At 59.6% G+C, this 23496-nt stretch overlaps 1 protein-coding gene across 2 annotated transcripts; it reads left to right on the top strand.

Moving 5' to 3' along the window:
- Window positions 1-694: 694 nt before the first annotated feature.
- ITGA5 (integrin subunit alpha 5) lies at window positions 695-20243 on the top strand (the record flags this gene model as incomplete). 2 transcript variants are annotated; one of them, XM_084254803.1, is made up of 30 exons in its annotated part: window positions 695-1045; window positions 7216-7346; window positions 8537-8649; window positions 8757-8877; window positions 9057-9118; window positions 9217-9262; window positions 9528-9653; window positions 9877-9921; window positions 10056-10099; window positions 12043-12099; window positions 12283-12335; window positions 12631-12839; window positions 13090-13281; window positions 13546-13591; window positions 13738-13839; window positions 14033-14088; window positions 14213-14367; window positions 14677-14814; window positions 14930-14997; window positions 15633-15783; window positions 15865-15957; window positions 16099-16178; window positions 16292-16372; window positions 16472-16577; window positions 16936-17088; window positions 17853-17939; window positions 18053-18166; window positions 18738-18839; window positions 19413-19535; window positions 20160-20243. In XM_084254803.1, the coding sequence occupies 30 exons, from the start codon at window positions 837-839 to the stop codon at window positions 20241-20243; spliced, it is 3147 nt and encodes a 1048-aa protein (XP_084110929.1). The 2 variants fall into 2 exon arrangements, with proteins under 2 accessions (XP_084110929.1, XP_084110930.1); XM_084254804.1 differs by lacking the exons at window positions 695-1045; window positions 7216-7346; window positions 8537-8649; ... (5 more) ...; window positions 10056-10099; window positions 12043-12099 and having other exon boundaries at window positions 15865-15945.
- Between the last annotated feature and the right edge of the window lie 3253 nt (window positions 20244-23496).

The raw sequence follows: 23496 nt of genomic DNA, 5'->3' as shown, positions 1-23496 counted from the left end.
CAAGACGGCACCAAGGCCCCACCCCCCAGTTCTCCAGGTCTGCGGGGAGCAGGTCAGGGTGGTGGGGAAGCCCCCGCGGCGCGCCCACCTCCCTGCCCTCCAGGCTGCCCTGCCAGGTGCTGCCAGGCGGGCGCGCGCGGGGGCTCCCCTGCCGGCCACCGGGGAGGGGAGGACCCGGGGCAGGAATCCCCTGCTGAGTCGCCCCAAACTCCTGAAGGCTCAATTCCAGCAGTTGTGGGGGGAGGGGGTGCAACTCTGGGGAGCCCTTCTGGGTCCTGGACCAGACCGGGCCGTCCCGGAGCAGCCGGCGGAAGCCGGGGCGCCCGCGGCCCCGGGAGGCGAGGGAATCCCAGCTGGCCCGGCGCCCGCGGAGTCTCCGTCCCGCGCCCCAGAACAGGCGAGGGCGACCCCACACACTCAGACAGGCCCCTCCGCGCGCAGAGGTGATTCCTTCCCTCATTAGGAAATTCTCCGCTCCCTTTTTCCGACTCCTTTTCCGAGCGTTTACGTTGCGCATCTGGAGGGAGGAGGGGGGCGGGGGGGGCGGGAGGGGGAGCGCCCCAACCCGCCCAGTCCGGCCCAGTCCCGGCTGGCGGCCTCGGGCGCGGGCTGGGGAGCCGGCCCTGAAGAGGTGCGGCCCCCCCACGCCCCTTCGGGGTGGGGGGCGCGGGCTCGGCGCCCCGAGGGCCCGGGGATGCCCCCCCGCGCACCCCACCGGCGGGCGGGGGGAGGGCGCAGCGGCGAGGCTGCAAACTCCTCCCCGCGTTGAGTCATTCGCCTCCGGGAGGTTTAGGAAGCGCCGGGTCGGTGGCCCCGGGACAGGGAGGAGCGGCGCGATGGGGAGCCGCACGCCCGCGCCCCCGCTCCGCGCCGCGCCGCTCGGGGGCCCCCGGCGCCCCCCGCCGCTGCTGCCGCTGCTGCTGCTGCTGCTGCCGCCCCGGGCCGGGGGCTTCAACCTGGACGCCGAGGCCCCGGCGGTGCTGGCCGGGCCCCCCGGCTCCTTCTTCGGCTTCGCCGTGGAGTTCTACCGGCCCGGCGCCGACGGGTGAGCGCGGCCGCGGGGCGCGGGGTGCGGGCGGGGGCGCGGCCGAGCCCCGGGGCCCGCGGCGGGAGGCGGAGTCGGGGGCCGCGCCGGGGCCGGGGGCCGCGCCGCGGGGGGACAGCGGCCGGCGTGGCGGGGCCGGGCCGGGCCGGGCCGGGGGCGCCCCGCGCCGCGCGGGCCCCGACGCCAGCTGGACGCCGGGGAGTCTGGGCAGGGCAGGGCGGGAGGGGGCGCGGGAATGCGAAGCGGGGCACCCGCTGAGGTCTGTGAGCCCGGGGAGCCGAGACGGGTGGGGACGGGAGGGGCGCAGAGGCCGGGAAGGGTTTGGGGGCCGCTGGGGGACCCGGGACCCGTGAGGGCCATTGTGCTGAGAGGGAACGGGCCGAAGCCAGCATGGACTGTGCGTCAAGGTGGAGACTGAGGGGTGCGGAGGTTAAACGGGGGCCACCTCACCTTCCCCTCCCCCCTCAGCTCAGACTGGGGGAAGACCCGGGAGCCGGACCCGGCTGGCCCCCTCTCCGCGCCCCCCCAGGCTCCCGCTCCTGCCGCCGCCCCCAGCTCTGTTGAGATGGGGGCCTGGGGAGCCCCGGGACCCCGGCGCTCGGGGGCGCCGTGGCTGGGGGCGGGCTCAGCCCGGGGCGGGTGCTCGGGTGTCGGGAGGGGTGTGTGCGCGCGAGCGTGGAGGGGGGTGGGCGGCTTCCCTCTTCCTCCAGCTCTGGGAGGAAGAGAAAAGCTGATTTCCTGTGGCTCGTCGGCTGGAGCTGCGCTGAGACCGGGATTCTGGGGGCTGGGGTCGGAAGTTGGGGAGACACAGCCTCGGGGCTCCGGAGCCTCAGAACACAGGCCTGCAGGGAACTGGGGCTCAATCCTGGGTCCTCCTTCCCCTCAGCGGGGTGACAAGCAGACCTCAGCGCCTGGAAAATGGGCAGCCGGGGTCTTGGGGGAATCAGAGTTAGCTCCGAAGCAACTTTTTAAACAAGGGTGTTTGTTTAGTCGTGGGGGGCTGGGAAGTCAGAGGGGAAAGCGGCTGCTCCTGCACGGGCCAGGGACTCCCCACGCCAGGTTTCACAGTAACCGGAGTAACTGTCTTTCTCCAGCATCTCTGGGGGCCGCGCCTCCCCTGCCCCCCCCCCCCACCGCCCCAACCCCTAGAATCTCAGGGTCTGATTCTCCAGTCGCTGTCAGGGGTGAGCTGCTTTTACACGTGACACCGTGACCTGGTCTCTACTCAATTTCTTTAATTTTTGAAGAAAAGGGGCTGATCTAGCTTCATTCACTAGAGGAAGGGGGGCAAAATTCTCCTTTGTCTGAAGGACTTGGGGGTGGGATAAAAGAAAGTTCGTTAGGCCCCAGCTGTTGGCTCCAGGCTATTCAAGGTCCCCACCCAACCCCCACCCCACCCCCCCTGGCCTCTTGCCCAAACCCCATTGCATCACCCTGGCCTGGAGCCTCTGCCAGGCAGGGCCTCCCCCAGGCCCCCTCAACTGCTCACCACAACCCTAATGGAGTGGAGTAGGGTAAAGAGGGAGGGTGGGCTCTGCCCCCACCTTAGGGCATCCATGTAATTGACTAGCTTTCAGCTTTCTTATCACCCACTCCCCCAGTGCACACGCATGCATGCACACACGCACACAGACACACCTCCAGCCCCACCTCTAAAACATCTGTACTTTCACATACTTCAAGTTCCCTAGCTGTCCAGCCCGTGGCTCTCCTGCAGCTCCAAAGCCCTCTCCTCAAGCAGGACCCACCTTGTCCCCTTCTCCCTGCTCCTTCTGCTCAGGTCTCCTCCCAGGAGAACCCAGGTGTCCAGCTTGCACTCCGCCCACTTTCATTTTCTCTTGACAACAAGCTCTGCAGTAGGGCTCTAAATAGTCCACCTCCCCCATGACCTCCCTGCCCCCACAGCTGGGCCTTCAACCTTGGAGCCTAGTCTTCTCATGAAAATCAGACACCTGATGTATGAGGCTGTTCTGAGAACTGAACACTAAAGGAGACCGTTTATAGGAAAGATACTGGTCCAGAGAGAGGATCGATACCAAGGACGCACGGGGTGGTTATTTTCTGTTCCCCTCCTCCCTGAATACCACCTAGTTCTTTGTCTAAGTTTTCCCCATTTCTTACTTGCTTTTAGTGCTTGCCTGTAGCAGTGACAGTAATTAGAATCCCTCAGTCCTCGACCCTTCCTCATCAGTTTTTCATTGGCTCATTACAAAAATCCTTGCGTTAGGTAAAGAAAGCATTGTTGCCACGCATAGTTTGTATGCCATATGTATGCCAAAACCTCAGGAGCCATCGAAGTTGATTTAGAGGCCTTTCAGAGGCACACCATCATTTTGTGGGTGGAGAACCCACCCCCTGGAGAGATGAGGTGACATTGCCCAGGGCACAGACTTGAATGGTGGACCAGCCACAGCCAGGTTCCTTATTCCCGCTAGTATTGCCATACGCTGAGGCAACCCCTCCTCCCCAGCCAGCCAGACATAGTCCGTGAGAACGCTCTGGACACCCAGAACAAGGTATCCTCCGCTGCTGACCAAGTAGGGCCTGGGCCCTGGTCCATCTTACTTTCCACCCCTGACCTTGTCAGGCCAACAGAGTCAAACAATAACCATGTATTGAACAGGAACTTGGTTAATCAGAAGCCTGGCTGGGGAGATAGTGGAGAGGCGAGCGGGGGACAACTGGCAGCAGGGTAGACCAGAACACTAATAATCACGATTCCCGACTGCTGGTCCTTAGGTTGAAAAGGATTCCGAATGACTTTGGACATGTTGCTTAACTTCTCTGGGACTAAGTTTTCCCATCTGCAAAATGAGGATGTAGGGGGCCTCCCTGGTGGCGCAAAGGGTTAAGTCTCAGCACTGTGAAGCTGTCCACAGCCACTGTAGCACGAGTTCGATCCCTGGCCAGGGAGCTACCCACATGGCGAGGCAGACCTCTCCTGTCTCGCCCGCTGCTCCCCTCAGCAGTGTCTTGGGTTTGTCAGCCTGTTCTGCTCTCCACGCTGTCTCTGGTGAATCTTCTCACCCCCCACACCTCTGGCCTGTACCCCAGTTCTTGTGTGCATAAATAAATAAATCTTCGGGGGAAAAATGACGACGTGGGACAAGGTCAGCAGTTTTTTTAATTGAAATGTTTTCTTTCCTTTTTTTTCCATTCCAATGCTATCTTACCAGGGCATTCTATATAAAACAGGGAAAAGAGATTGTTCTAAAAGACGGAGAGAGGGGCAGGACCAGACCAGCCTCCCTTACCCCACGGGGCAGCCCTAGGGGTCTACACACCAAAGTCTTCAAGCCAGCAGATGCTTTCTTGGGGACCTTCAGCCAGTTTGTCTCGCCAAGGACCAACTGTAGAATTTCAGGGTTCTGAAGCTCAAAAAAAAAAAATTATGGCAGTTATTTTTTCCCAGGGACTCTGTTTCGAAAGTTTATCTGCTGACCTGCATTTAGTAAGGAATAATTAATTCCCTTTTTCTATTTTTTATCAACTCAAAGTTAGAACAAGACATCCAGAGCTGCCAATCAGAGCTTCTGACCAGCATGAGATAACCAGGTTCCCCCCAAGAGTTGATATAATTCCAGCCAAAAGTAAATACACTTGAGGTTTTAATTAGCCCAGGCTGCCTTATCAGGTAAATGCATGATTTCCGTCAGGCTTTCTGAAATATTGAAAATAGCCCAAGGACCCTCCATTGTTACCTTCTTGGACCCCAAAGAGGGCCCAAGGGCTGCACAATTTGGGAAGCAGGGACTAAGGGACAACCTGGATAAGCTGTGTGATGCGCCGCCCCTGAGCCAAGCACCTTGCTTGCTGTGAGGGAAGGCACCGTTGAACTGACATAGGGCAGCTGGGATGGAAGGGCCAGGCCCCTGGGGGGCAGGTCTGGGTCTGTGCCCCACGCCTGCATGCAAGACCTCTGAATCCACCACACAACCAACAGTGCTGATGCCCCTGGTGCACAAGCTTTGTAAGGCCTCTCTCTTCCCAGCCCTGCCAAACTCCAAGATAATTCAAGGCACCCCAGGCAGGGCACGTTGGAGTAGGAGCAGGGTCCCTTGGCCTCAGCCCTGTGCTCTCCTGGAAACAGCTATCAGAGCTCCAGGAAACTTCACCTGAGAAAGCAAAGGGGCACTCCCAAGTTCACCCTGAGCTAGTGCCTGACCCAGAACTCCCAGGGCCTGGTCCAGGGATCTTTTCCCTGCCTCCTGCACCACAGCAGCCCGCAGTACCAGCTCAGATCTCCAGGGCTGCCCTTGCCAAGGGAACTTGGCACTCCTCTCCCCCACCCAGCCCTGGGGCAACGCAACCTCTAGCCACCACCAATCCCACCCCCTGATTTGTCAGTTGGCAACTGACTTCAGAGTGGCCAACTCCCACTCCCCAGCTGGATGCAAAGCCTAAATGAGAGGCGTGGGGCCCGGTGGGTGGGTGGGAGACAAACGGAGAAGTGAGAGGTTGGAAACAGACAGGAAGCCACAGGCAGTAAACATTTCCTGTCCCCAGGGTAACTAAGGCTGGCACCCCACCCCCATCCCTCCAGGAGCTCAGCCCTGCAGGCCCCCTCCTCAGGAGCCTGCTTTCTCCCTCTTCTAGTCTCATCCTCTGTCCTTCCCAGACCACCCCTCACTCCTTACCTCGGTTCCCCTCGCCCGGCTCCCTCTGATGTTCCCATCCCCTATCCTTTTGTCACCCACCCCACCCAACCCCGATATTTTGTGTCCTCTACCATTATTCCCCATGCTTTCCCGGTGAGAGGCCAAGGAAAATACCCCCCAAAGAGCAGGGAAGAGTGGGTATTCCAAAAGCTGAAGGAGGAGAGAGGCCCAAGTTCTGAAATCAAGAGAGAATGAACCCAAAAACCAAAACAAAGAGCAAGCAGCCATGGGGCAGAGATCAGGAGGTAGCACCAGGGTTGCCTGGTGGCGCAGGGGTTAAAGACAGTGCCATCAAGCTACTGCCAGCCACTGCAGCATGTGTTCGATCCCCGGCTGGCCAGGGAGCAACCCACATGGCGCAGCAGACCTCTTCTGACTCGCCCGCTGCTCCCCTCAGCAGTGTGTTTCAGTCAGTCTGCCTGTTCTGCTCCCCACTCTGTCTCTGGTGAGTCCTCTCACCACCACCACCCCCACCTCTGACTTACACCCCCTTTTCTTGCATGCATAAATAAATAACTCTTAACAACAACAAAAAGTAGTAGCACAAAAAGGCAGAAATGGGAGGAGATTATATGTCCCAAGGCCCGCAGGGACACCGGCCCAAGGTCTGGGTCTGGGGTCGGACGGCAGCCGTGGCCCTGGATGCGGACCTCAGGGAGACCTGCGGGAGAAAGCCAAGAGGGCTGACAGCTGTGCAGAGGCCTTGAAGGCAAGGGCCCCAGGAATGGTACAGGCAGAGTTGAAGGCAGGGGATTGCCCAGGACCTAAACTCCCAATTCCTCCCGCTCCTCCGTTACGTGGGGCCCGTCAGCCTTCTCATAGTCTCGTGGGGAACAGAGGCACCAAGCTCAGAACCTAGACCTCAGTAGAAGAGGATCTGAATTGAGACTTGTGGGAGTGGCGGTGGGTCCGGGGTGGAGATTGAGACCAGCCAGCAGTCATGGCAGGAGGTCCGCAGCAGGCCCAGGGTGAGGGCAGGCCCAGGCCCAAGGGAAAGAGCTGTTTTCACCACCCTCCGGCTCCTCTCCCGGCTTCTACTGCCCGATTTCCAAGACTCACATTTTCCTCCTACACGCCCCGGGGCTGGGCAGCCGGACGCCTGGGTCTTGGCCCAGGGAAGGACTTTGGCTCGGGACAGACAGGGACAGGCTAGGTGAGCAGGTAGGGGACTGCGCGTCCATCGGGAGGACGGAGGAGCAGGCCTCTGGACCCCCCCAGCCCCTCTCCCTGAGCCCAGCCCTGACTCTGGTTCCCCTCTCTACAACAACTGGGGGCCCTAGGAGAAGGGGAGCCTGCTGCCAGAGGGGAGGGCTTGTTAGTGACAGCGGCACATGGGGACCGCCTGACTCCAGCCCGGTGCCTCCGGCATCCGTGGCATCCTGTGAGATATAAATACAACCAGGGGGCATCCACCCCGCCCCCAGCCAGCCCCACGCCCAGGCCTGGGTCCTGTGGGCCTGGCCTGGGAGAGGGGCCTGGAGCCGCCCTGAACGCCCCTCCTGCCCCCCACAGGGTCAGCGTGCTGGTGGGAGCGCCCAAGGCCAACACGAGCCAGCCGGGTGTGCTGCAGGGGGGCGCTGTCTACCTCTGTCCCTGGGGCACCAGCCCGACACAGTGCACCCCCATTGAATTTGACAGCAAAGGTGAGCCCTGGGGTCCCGGGAAGCCGGGGCGGGGCGGGGGGGCGCCGCAGCTGGGGGCGGGGCGGGCTGGGGGCGCCTGGGGCGGGGGGTGGAGCCTGCTGGGCCGGGGCGCGCGCGCCCCTCGACTCTCGGGGCTCCCGCTGCAGCGAGCGCGGCCCCCGTGGCACTCGCGCCGCGTTCCCGGCCCAGCTCCGGCCAAGCAGGGCGGGCATGATTCAGAAACATGTGGCTCTCATTTCCCCTGAATCACCCACAATTCAGGGAGGCCAGGGCAGTAACAGACAAAGACGGGGAGAGTCACACGGAGATTTGATTCTTGCCACCGAGCCCCGACGGGGCGTGCGCCCGGGGCTGCTGGGGCTGCGCGGGGCCCGGGGTGGGGGGGCGGGGGGCGCACAACTGGGCCGGCGCCCGCCGGGACCCCAGGGTCACTAGATGCAGGCGCAGACGGGGCAGCTGCCGGGGCGGGAGACGAGCTGTAACTCCCAACCCCACAGACGCTCGCTGTGTTGTAAGCACTTCGGGACGTTCCGGACTGCAGGAAGTAGTATCACCCCCATTCTGTAGGTGAAGAAATGGTTAAGGAACTTGTCCAAGGTCACACTGCTGGCAAGTGGTGGGCAGAGGACATGAACTTGAGCATGTGACTGCAGACAGAGAGAGGGGTGAGGCGAGGACAGAAAGGGGAGCATGCAAGAGTGGACACTGTGGCCTTCTGGGGAGCCGGAGGAGAAGACCCTGAGCAGCCTGGCCCCCGGGGAGGGGGGGGCAGAGAGGGGCTGGGAAAGAGCCCACCGTCTGGTGCAGTGAGAGAAATGGAGACAGAAGGGGCAGACCCTGGGTGTGAGCAAGCGGTGGACCGGGCGCCCTTGGAGAGACAGGCCCAGGGACAGAGAATGCACCCTAGGGCACCGCCCTGTTCCTCACTGTCTTCCTGGCAGCACCCCACCTCCAGCGCCCTATTCCTGCTGGGTGAGGAGGCAGGGAGACCAGGGGAACACTGCGCAGAGACCCCAGATTCTGTGTGCGGGTGTGCATTAGGGAAGGGCTGAGCCAGTCTGCACAGAGCAGACTCCAGAGACCCTCCCCGCTCCTCCCACAGTCCTGGGCCCAGCTCCCAAGGTCTTAGGTGCCCCCAGGCTGAGGTGGGGCCTGCTGTAGGGCATAACCCCTCTGTGTCCTCTCCCAAGGCTCCCGCATCCTGGAGTCCTCGCTGTCCAGCTCCGAGGGGGAGGAGCCGGTGGAGTACAAGTCCCTGCAGTGGTTCGGGGCAACGGTTCGAGCCCATGGCTCCTCCATCTTGGTGAGGGGCCCCAGGCTCTGTGGTGGGGGGTTAGGGGGTGCCCAGGCCCGAGGGAGGGAGGAGAGAGCCCTGTTGGACCCAAGCTGAAGCCCCCACTCCTGGCCCAGGCCTGTGCTCCGCTGTACAGCTGGCGCACGGAGAAGGACCCACTGAACGACCCGGTGGGCACCTGCTACCTCTCCACGGACAACTTCACCCGCATCCTGGAGTACGCGCCTTGCCGCTCAGGTAGGGCCCGTGCCTCGTCTGCCTTCTCCCGTGCGTCTCTGGTGCGCTCAGAGCCCCACGCCCCGGCACAGCATTAGCCTTTCTGCTCACTGGTCCACAGCCTTTTCCTGGCTCCCCAAGCCCCTCTCCCCCGCGGGCCCACCGAGTGGTGCTCCCTCCCACCACCCTCTCCCCCACAGATTTCAGCTGGGCAGCAGGTCAGGGCTACTGCCAAGGGGGCTTCAGCGCTGAGTTCACCAAGGTGAGAGGGGGAGTCGAGAGGGAAGTGGCTGTGGGCGGGGGTGCAGGGGACTCGAGACCAGGTGCTGGACTCACATCTTCCTCCCCACTACCCCCCAGACTGGGCGTGTGGTTCTGGGAGGCCCAGGAAGCTATTTCTGGCAAGGTAAGTCCTTCCTCCACCACCCTGCAGTGTCCTGGCTGGGCCCTCGGCCTCCCACCCCAGTTCCTGCTCTGGGATCACCATCTGCCCTCCCCCGACCCTGCTCCGATTCTTCTCTCCCTTTCTGGAGACTCGCCTGTCCCCTTGGACCACCTTCCCTTCCATGAACCACATTTCTGAATTTCTGACATCCCATCCAGTCAGCCCTAATGCCCCCCACCCCCACCCCTGGCCACCTCCATCCACCCCATCCTCATGCCCTCCCCAGGCCAGATCCTGTCCGCCACCCAGGAGCAGATTGCAGACTCCTACTACCCCGAGTACCTGATCAACCTGGTGCAGGGGCAGCTGCAGACTCGCCAGGCCAGTTCCATCTACGATGACAGCTACCTGGGTGAGGAGCAAGGGGGGAGGCACCGGCAGCCGGAGCAGCGCAGGACCCTTGTCCCTGCTCACCCCATGTGTGTGTGCCGCCCCCCCTCGGCATCCCCAGCCCCTCTGCCTCCCTGGCCGTGGGCAGGCTGTGAAGGCCCAGTCCCGGTGGGCGAGGGAGGGAGGCCAGGGCAGAGGGGCTCACAGCAGGAACCCTAATATCCACCCCCCACCCCTCCCTCCAGGATACTCTGTGGCCGTGGGTGAATTCAGCGGTGACGACACAGAAGGTGAGTGTGTCCACACGCCGGGGTCAAGGGAGGGGGCGGAGGGAGAACCAGGAGCTGAGACCTGGAACCGAGACACCGTTCTTGGTCGACTCTTCATCCCCACCCCAACCCACAACTCTCTCTTCTCTTCACAGACTTTGTGGCCGGGGTGCCCAAAGGGAACCTCACTTACGGTTATGTAAGCCCCCCCACCCCCGCCCCACCCCCTCCCCGCCGCCCTTAATCACAGGGAACCTTGTATGGTAGCGTGTGAGGGTTCAAAAGCAGGGTGGGACGCGGGCGCTGGGGTCAGAGCTGGGTTCAAATTCAGGTACTTTTTCTGGGTGTGTCATTTCTTTACACCCCACTTCGTTCCGTAAAAGCCCCAGGCCCGCTTAACCCCATTCTTCTCTGTAGAATGGGATAATAATAGTTCTGACCTCAAAGGCTCTTGCAGGATGAGATGAGATAATGCATGTGAAAGTACTTGGGGACTGTTACCCTGTAGCTGTTATTATTAGACCTTGACAAGGGCTTTGAAAAGGATACAGATAAGGATGCCGCTGCAGTTTGGCTAATTAGCAGCACTTATTGAAGCAAGGTAAGAGATAAGATGAATAAGACATCACGCTCCATCTCGGAAGGTGCCTCTCATTAAGGGTGTAAAAGGAGACACCCCACAGGTCTGATCTAAGGTGGAGCCGCTCTTCACCGCTCCTCTGTGCTTCGGGCACTGTCTCCTCATGGCCTCTGTTCTGTGCAACAAGCTTATGGGGGTAGATACTGTCACCCACGTTTTATACATAAGGAACTGAGGCTTTCAGGGGCCACGCAAGTTGTTTAAGATCACCCGGGTGATGACTGCAAAGGGATTTCCAATCAGATCTTTCTTCTTCCAAAGACATCAGTCTTTTTTTTTTTAATTGATTTATTTTTATTTATGTGTGCATATAAGAGCTGGGGTGCAGGCCAGAAGTGCAGGGGGTGAGAGAATTCACCAGAGACAGAGTGGGGAGCAGAACAGGTGGCTCTACTGGAATACACTGCTGAGGGGAGTAGTGGGGAGACAGGAGAGGTCTGCCGCGCCATGTGGGTAGCTCCTTGGCAAGGCCGAACTCACAGTGGCTGCCAATAGCTTGACAGTGCTGAGACTTACCCCTTGCGCCACCAGGGAGGCCCGGTCTTCCTGCACTGTGATAAATGTTCGAAGAGCAGTTGAGGTGATCTAGCAATTTAGAGGAAGGAATAACCTTTCCACTGTGGGGCTGGATCAGAGGAGGCTCTGGGAAGGATCGGTGAAGGTGAAGGCCGAGTCTCCTAGTGGGGACATGAGAAAAGGTCCTGAAGTAAACGGCGATAAACGCAGTGCCCAGAGCGGCAGGCTCGCGGGCTGACAGAGGCTGCAGAGGATAAGAAAAGGTTGAGCCAAAGGTCGGGGTCAGATTCCCCAGGGCCTCAGAGGATCAACCAGGAAGTTGAGACGTTGAACAGTGGTTGCTGGGGAGCCAGGGGTGTCCTTCTAGGCTCCCCTCTAGGGTGTCAGTCCATTTGCTGGGGCAGGGGAAGGGAGGCCGAGGGCATGCCCAAGGCTGGAGTTGGCCAAGGGACGGCCAGCTCCAGGAGTAGCACCCAAGTAACAGTAGCCCGCGTGGGAAGCCGGCGGAGCAGGGAGCCAGCAGCTGGGCAGTGGGAGCACTGCTGAGAGAGAACACGGGGTGCTGCCAGTGTGGCCGGAGGATGAGCATGACCGGGCTCCGGGCACGCATCCGGTCGTGCAGCTGATAATTATCGAGTGTTTCTGCTCCCCAGCAACTACTTTAGATTCTGGGGGGGAAACAAAGAACAAGGTCCGGTTCCTGCCCCCACTAATCTTCACCCTGGTGTGTTGAGATGGGCAGCGGCCAGATAAGTTCATCTGCCAGTAGCTGGTGAGTGATAAAACTAGTGATGTTGCCTTGGGATGGAGACACGCAGTGGAGAGAGGGGAGCACAGTGCAGAGAGGGGAGCGTGAAGGCAAAGCCCGGGAGATTTGGGGGCAAGTGGTCCCCAGAGAGTGCCTACCCCTAGGATCCTCTGCCCCTCTCCCCTGCGTCCCCGGGTGGTCTGGGAGTCCGGGATCGACCATATCTCCTCGTCCCCAGGTCACCATCCTTAATGGCTCAGACATCCGATCCCTCTACAACTTCTCAGGGGAACAGGTGAGCACTCTGCACCCTGGCGTGGCCCTCTGCCAGCCAAGCCCCAGCCCCGACCCAGTCAGCTCAGCAGCCCAAATTCTCAGCTCCCCGGACTGTCTAACCTCCCTCTTGTGAGTCTCTGATCAGCCCTGTTGGTCCTGCCTGTTGACCCCCTCGTTCTGACCCTGTGCTCCCCCCCCCCAGATGGCCTCCTACTTTGGCTATGCAGTGGCTGCCACGGACGTCAATGGGGACGGGTGAGTAGTGAGAAAGGACTCGCACCACGATCCCTTCCCAGACCAGGGGGGAAGAGTAGGGGCGAGACAGGAAAAGGAAGGAAAGCTCTTTCCAGGCTTTTTTTCTGGGTCCTGCTCATTCATGCGTTTACTTTCCATGAGCAAGGGAAGAGCTGACAGCCCCACTCCAGGAGACCTCAGGTCGTGGGCGGGAGCTTGGGCTGCAGGATGCCAGGGTGTCCCGCTCCTGCTCTGGGATTGGGCAGGGGCGGGGCGAGACCGGGCCTCAGGGTGTCTGGGTTTCCCTGCCCCCCAGGCTGGATGACTTGCTGGTGGGGGCACCCCTGCTCATGGCGCGGACAGCCGACGGGCGGCCGCAGGAGGTCGGCAGGGTCTACATCTACCTGCAGCACCCGGCGGGCATGGAGCCCACACCCACCCTCACCCTCACTGGCCATGATGAGTTTGGCCGTTTTGGCAGCTCCTTGACCCCCCTGGGGGACCTAGACCAGGATGGCTACAATGGTGAGAACCAAGGAGCGGAGGAGCAACCAGGGGCCTGGGTCAGACGGGGTTGGGGGAGGCGAGGATGCCCAGACTGCTGGTGACCCCCAAGCGTATGCTTAGACCTTTGGCCCAATGCCTGAGCCTTGGGGTTTGAACAAATGACAATCCTGGGGATGCTGGGTGACGGATCTGGGCCCCAGGGGCGGTGGTAGAAATTCAGACTCTGGAATTCCTGGCCTGCTGACTGCTGTGCGCTGTGTTCTTGCAGATGTGGCCATCGGGGCTCCCTTTGGGGGGGAGACCCAGCAGGGAGTTGTGTTTGTGTTCCCCGGGAGCCCCGGAGGGCTGGGCTCTAAGCCTTCCCAGGTCCTGCTGCCCCTGTGGGCCCCTGGCCACAGCCCCGACTTCTTTGGCTCTGCCCTTCGAGGAGGCCGCGATTTGGACGGCAACGGATATCCTGGTGAGTTAGGTGCCCTGGGGAGCTGTGCACTGGGCCCCTTTCACCTTTGAGGCCCCTTTCACCTTGGAATTCCCAGATTCCAGGGTCCAGACCCTCACCAGCCCGCCCTCCCTGTCTGCTGAGCTCCTGGGTGCGGTGCTGAGACGTCGCCAGCAGGTGGCGGTGTCCTCTCACTGCCGCCGCCTTGCCCTGAAACCAGAAGGGGCTTTAGGAAGGGTCCTGATTTGGGGCTTGCCTCAGGGGTAGTTTCTTGACTTCTTGCAGATCTGATTGTGGGGTCCTTTGGCGTGGATAAGGCTGTGATGTACAGGTATGAAGTCCCGGTGGGGGCAGCCAGGGAAAGTGGAAACTGGGATATTTCCCAATGGGGCTGAAGTTGGGAAAACCTGAGGCTTGGGCCTCAGCTTTCTGTGCCCAAGTTCTGAGTTCTGTTAACCCTACACCCACTCTTGGCAGGGGTCGCCCCATCGTGTCTGCCAGTGCCTCCCTCACCATCTTCCCAGCCATGTTCAACCCAGAGGAGCGCAGCTGCAGTTTGGAGGGGAACCCCGTGGCCTGGTGAGCTGAGCCCAGATTGCAGGGCCAAGTCTGGGGTACCGCAGCCTGTGCTGGGGGAGCATCGGGGGACCAGGTCTGCCTTAGGAAGGGAACTGAAGAGGGTGTCCTAGTCTGGGTCTGTCTGGGAGGCAGGTGGAAGACAGGACTCTTGCTCCGGTTGGAATCACCAACTTTCTTCTTGGTCTTCCTCTAGCATCAACCTCAGTTTCTGCCTCAACGCTTCTGGAAAACACGTTCCTGACTCCATTGGTGAGGGAACTATCTGGATTTCCCAGGCACTGGGACAGAGGGTGGAGGGGCTGGGGACCTCTGTTGCCTCTGAATAAATCAGGAGGGACGGACAGTCTCCCCTTAACGTACATCCTGGCTGCAGGCTTCACGGTGGAGCTGCAGTTGGACTGGCAGAAGCAGAAAGGTGGGGTACGGCGGGCACTGTTCCTGGCCTCCAGACAGCCCACCCTGATCCAGACCCTGCTTATCCAGAATGGGGCCCGGGAGGACTGCAGAGAGATGAAGATCTACCTCAGGGTATGGCCTGGCAGGGAACAGACTGCACTGGGGCGGGGGGTACCCACGCAGAACTGCAGGCCCCTCCTGAGGGAAGGAGACCAGGAAATGCTAGTGAAGGGCTTGGGGCTCTGGGGGGCCGAGGTAGGGGTCCTCCTGTGGGAGGAGCGGGGAACCAAGCCGCCAGGGCCTCTGAAACAGCGAGCCCCGTCTGCCCGGGACGCGTGGAGTCTCGCAGACTCTGAGCAGACGGAGGGAGCCGTGAGTGGCTGAGGAGCAGGGCACCGAGCCCCCGTGTCTGTCGACTCCTGACCCATCTCCTGGTCCTAGAACGAGTCAGAGTTCCGGGACAAACTCTCCCCGATTCACATCGCCCTCAACTTCTCCCTGGACCCCCAAGCTCCCGTGGACAGCCACGGCCTCCAGCCAGTCCTACATTACCAGAGCAAGAGCCGCATAGAGGACAAGGTGAGGACATGGGGGTCAGGGGGGGCCGGGCCCCTGCAGCAGGGCCCGCGTGAGGGTGGGGAGCCTACAGCCCAGGGGGGCTAACTCCCCCTCTCACGGCTGCCCTGCTTCCCAGGCTCAGATCCTGCTGGACTGTGGTGAGGACAACATCTGCGTGCCGGACCTGCAGCTGGAAGTGTTTGGGTAAGTGAGGCTGACGTCCAGCTGGGGGTTCCGGATACCGGAGTCCCATCGCAGGCCATATGGGTCTTGGGAGCATCTGGCACCTAGAAAAGCAGAGCAAGGATGTGCTAGCCAGCTGTGTGGCCTCAGGGAGTGACTTGGTTCTCGGAGCTTCACCTGAACAGCAGTGAATACCAGCTTCTGCTCCCCTAGCTTTCTGGAAGCATTAAAGGAAGCGTCGAGCCTAATGTGTGTCATTATAGTTGGAACTCTGTCAGTGGGGTCTGTTATTATTTCTTATTGCTTTAAAGATTTGTTTATTTATGCATACAAGAACTGGGGTACAGGCCAGAGGTGCGGGGGTGAGAGGATTCACCAGAGACAGAGTGGGGCACAGAACAGGTGGATCCACTGAAATCCACTGCTGAGGGGAGCAGCAGGTCAGTCAGGAGAGGTCTGCTGCGCCCTGTGGGTAGCTCCCTGGCTGGGGATCGAACTCGTGCTGCAGAGGCTGCCGATGGCTTGATAGTGCTGAGACTTACCCCCTGCGCCACCAGGGAGGCCCTCTGTTATTATTTCTTTATGATGACTATGACGGTCCATTGTTCTGTTTGGGGGTTGATTCCCCTACACCCTTATGCTGTGCACCCCTCCAGGGAGCAGAACCGCGTGTACCTAGGTGACAAGAATTCCCTGAACCTAACTTTCCACGCCCAGAACGTGGGTGAGGGCGGCGCCTATGAGGCTGAGCTTCGAGTGACGGCTCCTCCAGAGGCTGAGTACTCGGGGCTCGTCAGACATCCAGGGGTGAGAGGGCACCCTGGACTGGGCTTGGGAGGGAGCCCCTCGAGGACACCAAGCCCTTACCTGGGCATGTGCCTCCTCCAGAATTTCTCCAGCCTGAGCTGCGACTACTTTGCCGTGAACCAGAGCCGCCTGCTGGTGTGTGACCTGGGCAACCCCATGAAGGCAGGAGCCAATGTAAGTCTGGGCAGGAGAGAGGACCGTGACCAGCCTGGCCAGAGCAGGGCTGTGGGACTGGGCCGGAGGGTGCAAATTGGGGTGAGACAAATGCCCAGTGTAGCTGTGTAACAGCCCCCCTTCTCCCTGCCTGCCCCTCAGCTCTGGGGTGGCCTTCGGTTCACAGTCCCTCATCTCCGGGACACCAAGAAAACCATCCAGTTTGACTTCCAGATCCTCAGGTAGGGAGTGGCTGAGCTGGGGTCTGGCTGAGAGGGCGGGACAGCAGGGGCGAAGCCTCCCCCATGAGTTTTCATTGGCTGGTCTTCAGCGCCACCTGCTTCCCTCCCCACAGCAAGAATCTCAACAATTCGCAGAGTGACATGGTTTCCTTCCGGCTCTCAGTGGAGGCTCAGGCCCAGGTCTCCCTCAACGGGTCAGTGCCGGTGCCTGGACAAAATGGGGCCCTTCTGGCAGGGGAGACAGATTTCCAGGAAAGGATGCTATGGGGTCTCTAAACCGCCTTCCTCCTTAGTGTCTCCAAGCCTGAGGCAGTGCTGTTCCCCGTGAGCGACTGGCATCCCCGAGACCAGCCCCAGGAGGAGGGGGACGTAGGCCCTGCCGTCCACCATGTCTACGAGGTGAGGGAGACAGAGGCTGGGCCCCAGGTGGGAATGAACGGGGAGCAGGATTTGCTAGTAGGAATTACAGATGCCTGGGACCAGAGTGGGGGGGCTGAGAAAAAGAGGGAGCGGAGGGAGTGGCCTGCAAAGGCCTGGGCTGGGAGGTGTGAGCCACAGGCCAACGGGGTGACCTGGGAAGGAAGGTGGAGCCGCCATCCAAAGTGTTGGCTGGGGGCCTCTTGTCTCTGCTCCCTGGTTCCCTCCTTCACTCCTGAGGGAGGAGACTCCCCGCTGGGCAGAGGGGCTGTGGTGACCAGGGTTTCGCGGGCACAGTCGCCCCCTTCTCCTGGTGATGGCTGTGCTCTCCCCTCCGCAGCTCATCAACCAGGGCCCTAGCTCCATCAGCCGGGGCGTGCTGAAGCTCAGCTGCCCCCTCGCCCTGGAAGACCAGCAGCTCCTCTACGTGACCAGGGTCACGGGGCTCAGCAACTGCACCGCCAGCCACCCCCCCAACCTGCAGGGTCTGAAGGTGAGGCTGACCGGGGGAGCGGGCAGGTTCCGAGGCGCAAGCCTGAGAGGGTGGGGAGGTCCCTGGAGGCCTGGAAGAGCCAGTGAGGATGTGCCCGAGCTGGGAGGGAGGCCACTGGAAGGGGTCCCGGTCCCAGGAGGGAAGAAGATTCTTATATACTTGAAATATTCTTCTATACTGAAATCTCCTCCTCTCTCTTCTCCCCCTGGCGCTCACATGGGGCCCAGCTCTACGCCACCTCCTCTGGGGAGCCTTCTTCAGACCCGTTCCCCTGAGTCCCAATGCCTGTTTTGTTTTTCCTAAGATTTACTTTATTTAGTTATGCATACAAGAACTGGGGTGTAGGCCAGAGGTGCCGGGGGTTGGAGACTCGCCAGAGCCAGAGTGGGGAGCAGAACAGGCAGACTGACCGAAGTACACTGCTGAGGGGAGCAGCCAGGAGACAGGAGAGGTCTGCGGCGCCATGTGGGTCAGCTCCCTGGTCGGGGATCATGCCACAGTGGCTGCCAATAGCTTCATAGTGCTGAGACTGAACCCCTTGGGCCACCAGGGAGGCCCCCTAATTATTTATTCCACGTAAACCCCAAGGACCAAGTTTAATTCGTTCCCATTTTTCAATGCCGAGCTTGGTGCCATGGCGCAGGAGGTGGCGAGCTGGATGGATAAAAGGATCCACGCTCTGGAATACTCCGAGCCCCGGCGTAGATGACTTAGATGCTGCATTGAGGAGGGAGAGGCAGCTAAGGGTCTCTTTCCTCTTGCAGTTGGATCCAGAGGCTTCTCAGCACCACCAGCTGCAACGCCGGGAGGCTCCGCACCGGGGCCCTGCCCCCGCCGGGCCCAAGATCCTGGTGAGCGGCGCTGGGCGGCGTGTAAACCTTGAGGGTGCAAGCCCTGACCAGATTGGGTTCTCAGAGCCACCAGAGAAGCAAAACTGTGGATTCAAGACTTTTTTCCTTCCCAGAAATGCCCGGAAGCCAAGTGTTTCACGCTGCGCTGTGAGCTGGGGCCGCTGCACCGGCAGGAAAGCCGCAGTCTGCAACTGCATTTTCGAGTCTGGGCCAAAACCTTCCTGCATGTGAGGACACCTTCCCTCAGCCCTGACCTTCGACCCTGCCTGGCTGACCCTCTCTTTCCCCACACCCTAGCAGGGCCTTTGGGAATGAGAGCCGGGCGCGCCAGCTCCCCTCCCTCCCCTTGTGTAGACAGGGCTGTGAGTCTCCGGCACCACCTAGTGGCCGCACTGGAGTGACAGCCTCTCTTTCCTGGACCGTTCAGAGGAGTTTGGAGGGCCCTGGGTGTGCAAGCAGGATAGAACAACAGAGACAGAAGAGGCAGGCAGGCAGGCGCAGGAACAGTAAAAGGAGCCGTTCACTGAGCGTATGCAACCAGCCAGCCATTGTCTCGGGTGCTTGAACCACGTTAATGACTCAAAAAAATATTGTTGAACAAGCAGTCATCTAATTATGCAATAGTCCATTGTACTTATTTAATCATACATTTATTACCTTATATAAGGAACGTGGAGATTCAGGGGGGAATGAGTCCAAAATTGGGAAAGATTATGACCTGTTCCAGAACATGGGGGCCCCCATGTCCTCGAGCTCCCCCAAGAGGGGCTGCCCTGAACACCTTTCCCTCCCCCGCAGCGAGAGCACCAGCCGTTTAACCTGCAGTGTGAAGCTGTGTATGAGGCCCTGAAGATGCCCTACCGAATCCTGCCGCGGCAGCTTCCTCGAAAGGAACTTCAGGTAAGTTCAGGACCAGAGGTCTGGGCCACGGAAGACAGGACTCAGAACCAGGCCTGGCCCTAGGACAGGGACCGGGTGGGACTGGCCTTATCGCTGTAACTAATATTACTCAGCATCTGTGCCAGGTGCTGGGCATAGAATGGTAAGCAAGCGGGACAGGGTGTCTTCGCTCCAGCAGTGTGCATCTCCCAATGGCAGCGACAGGGGCGCAACAGGTGTGAGGGTGTTCATGGGACACATCACAGGTGCACTTGAACACTACCTTTCACAGCCAGGAAGGGCTTTCTGGAAGAGGCGATGTTTAAGCTCTAGCCTGATGATATAATAAATAGGAACTACTAGACTAACCAATCAGGAAAGGAATCCTCTCTGCTGAGAGGGCATTAGCAGGTGCAAAGCCCCAAAAGTCAGAGACAATAATGCACATTGTTGGAACTTAACTTTTGAAGTTCAGAATTCTCTTAGCACAAAATGGAAGATGAGATTAGGCCTGGGTTCAACAGCAAATAGAAACCAAGTATAGGGTGGAAGAACTAATGGATTTTCAGTGACCATTCCTGACTTGCTCCCCAGGTGGCCACGGCTGTGCAGTGGATCAAGGCAGAGGGCAGCCAGGGTGTCCCGCTGTGGATCATTATCCTAGCCGTCCTCTTCGGTCTCCTGCTCCTCGGTCTGCTCATCTACATTCTCTACAAGGTCAGCCACATCCTATCCAGGACCGGGCCAGCCTGTCCTCGGGCTGTCCCCCAACCCAACATAGTCCCGAGTATCTATTTCCAGGCCAGTTTTGTAGGCATGTGCCCCTATCTGTGTCCTGGCCTCATGCATCCCATCCTGACCCTGCCTCTGGGGTCCTTCCCTTCATTCTATAGCCCTGGCTTAGAAAGTCTCTTGACTCAAAAACTTACAGGCTTGCCTATACTTGCAAATCACTATTACCTGCAGGTTGCAAATATGTGGCATCTATGCTGTCTCTTCCTCCAAAGTCCCTGACAGCCATCACTAATTGACCATACTCTAGCAGTGGCCTCAGAATCCTTCTCAAGAGGCAGCTGCTGCTAAGCAATCCAACTTGGCTTGGGTTCAAACCTATTTGCCATCCCTGGCAAAGTGAGGGCATTTCTACGGCACTGATGAAAAACCCCCATAGACCTAAGCAGCTCAGTGTTAGTCGTCCTCGCCCACTGGACCTCCTGGAGAGGTCTTCTGCCAGAGGGAGGCTGGGAGCATTGAATCCTCTTCATTTCATCTTGGAATAAGATCTGGAGAGAAGAGGGAGCCAGGGTATCTAAACTCTCCCCCCCCCTTCCCCCTCATTAGCTCGGATTCTTCAAACGCTCCCTCCCATACGGCACCGCCATGGAAAAAGCTCAGCTCAAGCCTCCAGCCACCTCTGATGCCTGACTCCTCCCAATCCCAGAATCCCAGTCCTGAAGGCCCAGTCCCCCACACCCTCAGTCTACTGAAAGGGAGGGGTCTGGGTGCTTCCTGAAGGTGCTGAGGGCCAGGGAGAAATTTCTCCCCAGCCCAGAGACATACTTGAAGGGCCAGAGCCGGGGAGGTGAGGAGCTGGGGACCCCTCCCCCCATGCACTGTGAAGGACCCTTGTTTACACATGCCCTCCTCATGAATGGGGGAACTCAGATCCAGGGACAGAGGCCACAGCCTCCTGCAGCCTTTGCATTTTGGAGAGAGTTTCCTAAAAACAACTTGGAACCATAACTGGGAAATCCAGCCCCAGTTCTCTGGGCCAGATGTGTCACCGGGACTTCCTGTTCAGCTCCAGCCTGCAAAGATTTGTCCCTAGCCTTGCCAGAGATCCACACAAAGCCCCTAGCGAAGAACCTGAACCCTGGGGAGTGAGATCTGGCAGCTCTGGACAGCCCCCACCCTGGCGGGTCAACAAGGAATACTAACGACGGACGGTGCCCCACGCCGAGCTCAGGAGAGAATCCCCAACAAGGATCGATGCTGGCCCAGAACCAACTCGAAGGGGAACCAGAACTCTAATGGGGCCAGACTGAACCTGGGACCTACGAGTGAACCCCCAGATGCAAACTTTGTAACTTAACCAGCCGTGTCCAGGACTACATTGAGTTTGCTCCAGAAGACCTGGGCCTGGAGGCCCAACCCACACCTGACTCGGGAGGAATCAGAAATTGCCCAGGACCCTGAAGAGACCATGATGGCAACATTTCTGGAACCTCAGCCTGGCCAGACACAGGCCCTCCCAGTTCCCTGGAGTAAGGGGAGTGCTCTGTCCCGGGCCTGCAGGATTTAGATTCTGCCCACCAGCTGCACTGATGCTGCCCCTCCTCTTCCTGTCCACCCCTCCCCTCACCTCAGCTCGGGACACCCGGGACTTATTTAAACTCTGTTGCAAGTGCAATAAACCCGGCCCGGCGCCCCTACTGACCAGAGCTGGAATCTGTGTCTTATCCCACTCTTTTTTTCCCCCCAAGATTTATTTATTTATTTATGCACACAAGAACTGGGGTACAGGCCAGAGGTGCGGGGGTGAGCAGATTCACCAGAGACAGAGTGGGGATCAGAACAGGCAGAACAACCAAAGTACACTGCTGAGGGGAGCAATGGGCCAGACAGGTGAGGTCTGCTGCGCCATGCAGATAGCTCTCTGGCCAGGGACCTAACGTGTGCTGCAGAGGCTGCGGACAGCTTCACGGTGCTGTGCTTAACCCTTGCGCCACCAGGGAGGCCCTTATCCCACTCTTTTTAAACCCATCCTGAAACCACATGGCGTGGTGGATTGGAAATGGCTTTCTCACAGCTTCTTCCCACTGGGAGCCAGGAGTATGACCCCCCAGGATCAGTGTTTGCATTCCCTTCTGCTCAGCGATAGAGCCCCTGGAGGAGAGAAGGGGGACTTGCCTATTGCGAGACTGTCTCCCGGCCCCCACCCAACACCTCCGGGGCAGGGAAAGGAATCCCTTCTCTGCAGACTTGAGGATTAGGCAAGAATATGGAAAGGGAGGTCCAAGTAGGAGGCGCTGGTCCGGAAGGCTGCTCTGGCTTTCCCTAAGTCAGGATAATGGACGATGTCCCAGTGGTGACACCACAGAACTAAGTCAGGAGAAAGTCAGGTTTTGTTTTGCTTTTGTTGTGTCTTGTATGCGGGTGGCACAGGGGGTGTCAAATGCTTTCCGTAGTTCTCTCATTGAATGTTGCTCAGCAATCCTGTGAAATAGGCGCTGTCAACCACCACCAAGAGGGGAAATTAAGGCCCGGGGGGTGGTAACTCTCCCGAGGTCACGTGGTGACTGCCCAGCCTTGACTGTGAAAGTTCTCGTTCTTAAACCACACGCCATAGGGTTTGGGTCTTTGGTGAGAAATAAAGGTGAAGAGGCCCCTAGAGTCGCCTCCACAGCTGCCCCTGCCTGCCCCCAGAGGAAGGAGGAGGCTGTGGGAGCTGCTTGCAAGGGTCAGGGTCAGAGGCAGAGGCCACGAGCTCCTGTCTCACCTGCTAGCCTGGAAGCAGCCTGCAGAGGGCAGCAGTCGCGGACTGAGGGGAATTTGGGGAAGGGAGCGCATGAGACCCACCTTCTGCCCTTCCCCTACCACCAGGGCTAGTCTGATGGACAGAACCCACAAATGAAGAGGGGCTGGCAAGACGGATGAGGCAAAGAGCAGGATTCCCCAGTTGGCAGCTGTGGCAAAACACGGCACTGGGAATCTCAAGGAAGGAAAATCCCATCGCCCCCCTTGGGGGAGGGGCAGGAGTGGCATCAGCCAAACTCCAGGGGCCAGATCTGAGGTTTCTCACTCTGTCTGTGAGAAGGAAATGAGGAAGGGAAAGTGGGCTGTGAGCCTCAGGCTGGTGACCGGGGTGTGTCTCTGGAGCGTGCCTGTACCTCTGAGTCTCCGAAGAGGGACACCGCCCCTCCCGAGGATGCACAGCACAAGGAAGGGGTTCCTGGGGCTCAGAAATGCCACAGATGCGACCTAGCGCCAGCCTCTCTGTCCCTGAGCCGTAATTCTCAGACTCCAGTCCGTTTCCCTCTCAAATCTCCCAGCCCCTGCAGACTAAAAGTCTGCCTCCCGTCTTGAGACCTGAGTGGTCCAGGGGGACAGGAGGGTGGGGAGGGGAGGAGCTGCTGAGAGGCCTGAGTTCTATCCTTGCTGTTGTCAGTAGAAAAGGAAAGGAGGCCCCCTAGAAGGAAACAGAGCAGCTGGGGGTTCAGAGAGGGGGAGGGGCTCAGGAGAGGCAGCTGGCAGGCGGGAAGCTGATCTGGGGGTCTCAAGTTTCTTGACATCAATTAGAGCAGCCGGCCTGAGCTCATTAGTAGCCCGGGGTGCAGGGCTCATCAATAATGAATTCACCCTGCACTCTGTCCCCCCCCCCCAGCTGCCTGCAAGGTCACCCCACCCTCCAGCCAACTGCATCCCCTTGGTAAGCTGAGCATCCCCACCTCTGAGACTTCCCTAACTCTAAGTCCCTGGGGGCAGCATGGGAGGGGGGACAGGCCCAGGGCAGAGGGGTCTCACTGATCAGCCATGCTACTGCCTGCTTGTTCTCAGAATCCATTTGGGAGAGAGAATGGGGTGAGGCGAGGTGAATGTACGTGGGGGTGGATGAGACACCTGGGAGGAAGGTTTGTGACCCCTGGGGTGAATGGCCTGGGAGCGAGAGAAACGCCTC

This window comes from Talpa europaea (assembly GCF_964194135.1).
Source record: "Talpa europaea genome assembly, chromosome: 15".
NCBI classification, from domain to species: Eukaryota; Metazoa; Chordata; class Mammalia; order Eulipotyphla; family Talpidae; genus Talpa; species Talpa europaea.
The sequence above is the reverse complement of the archived record's forward strand: the minus strand, read 5'-3'. Positions and strand labels throughout refer to the sequence as shown.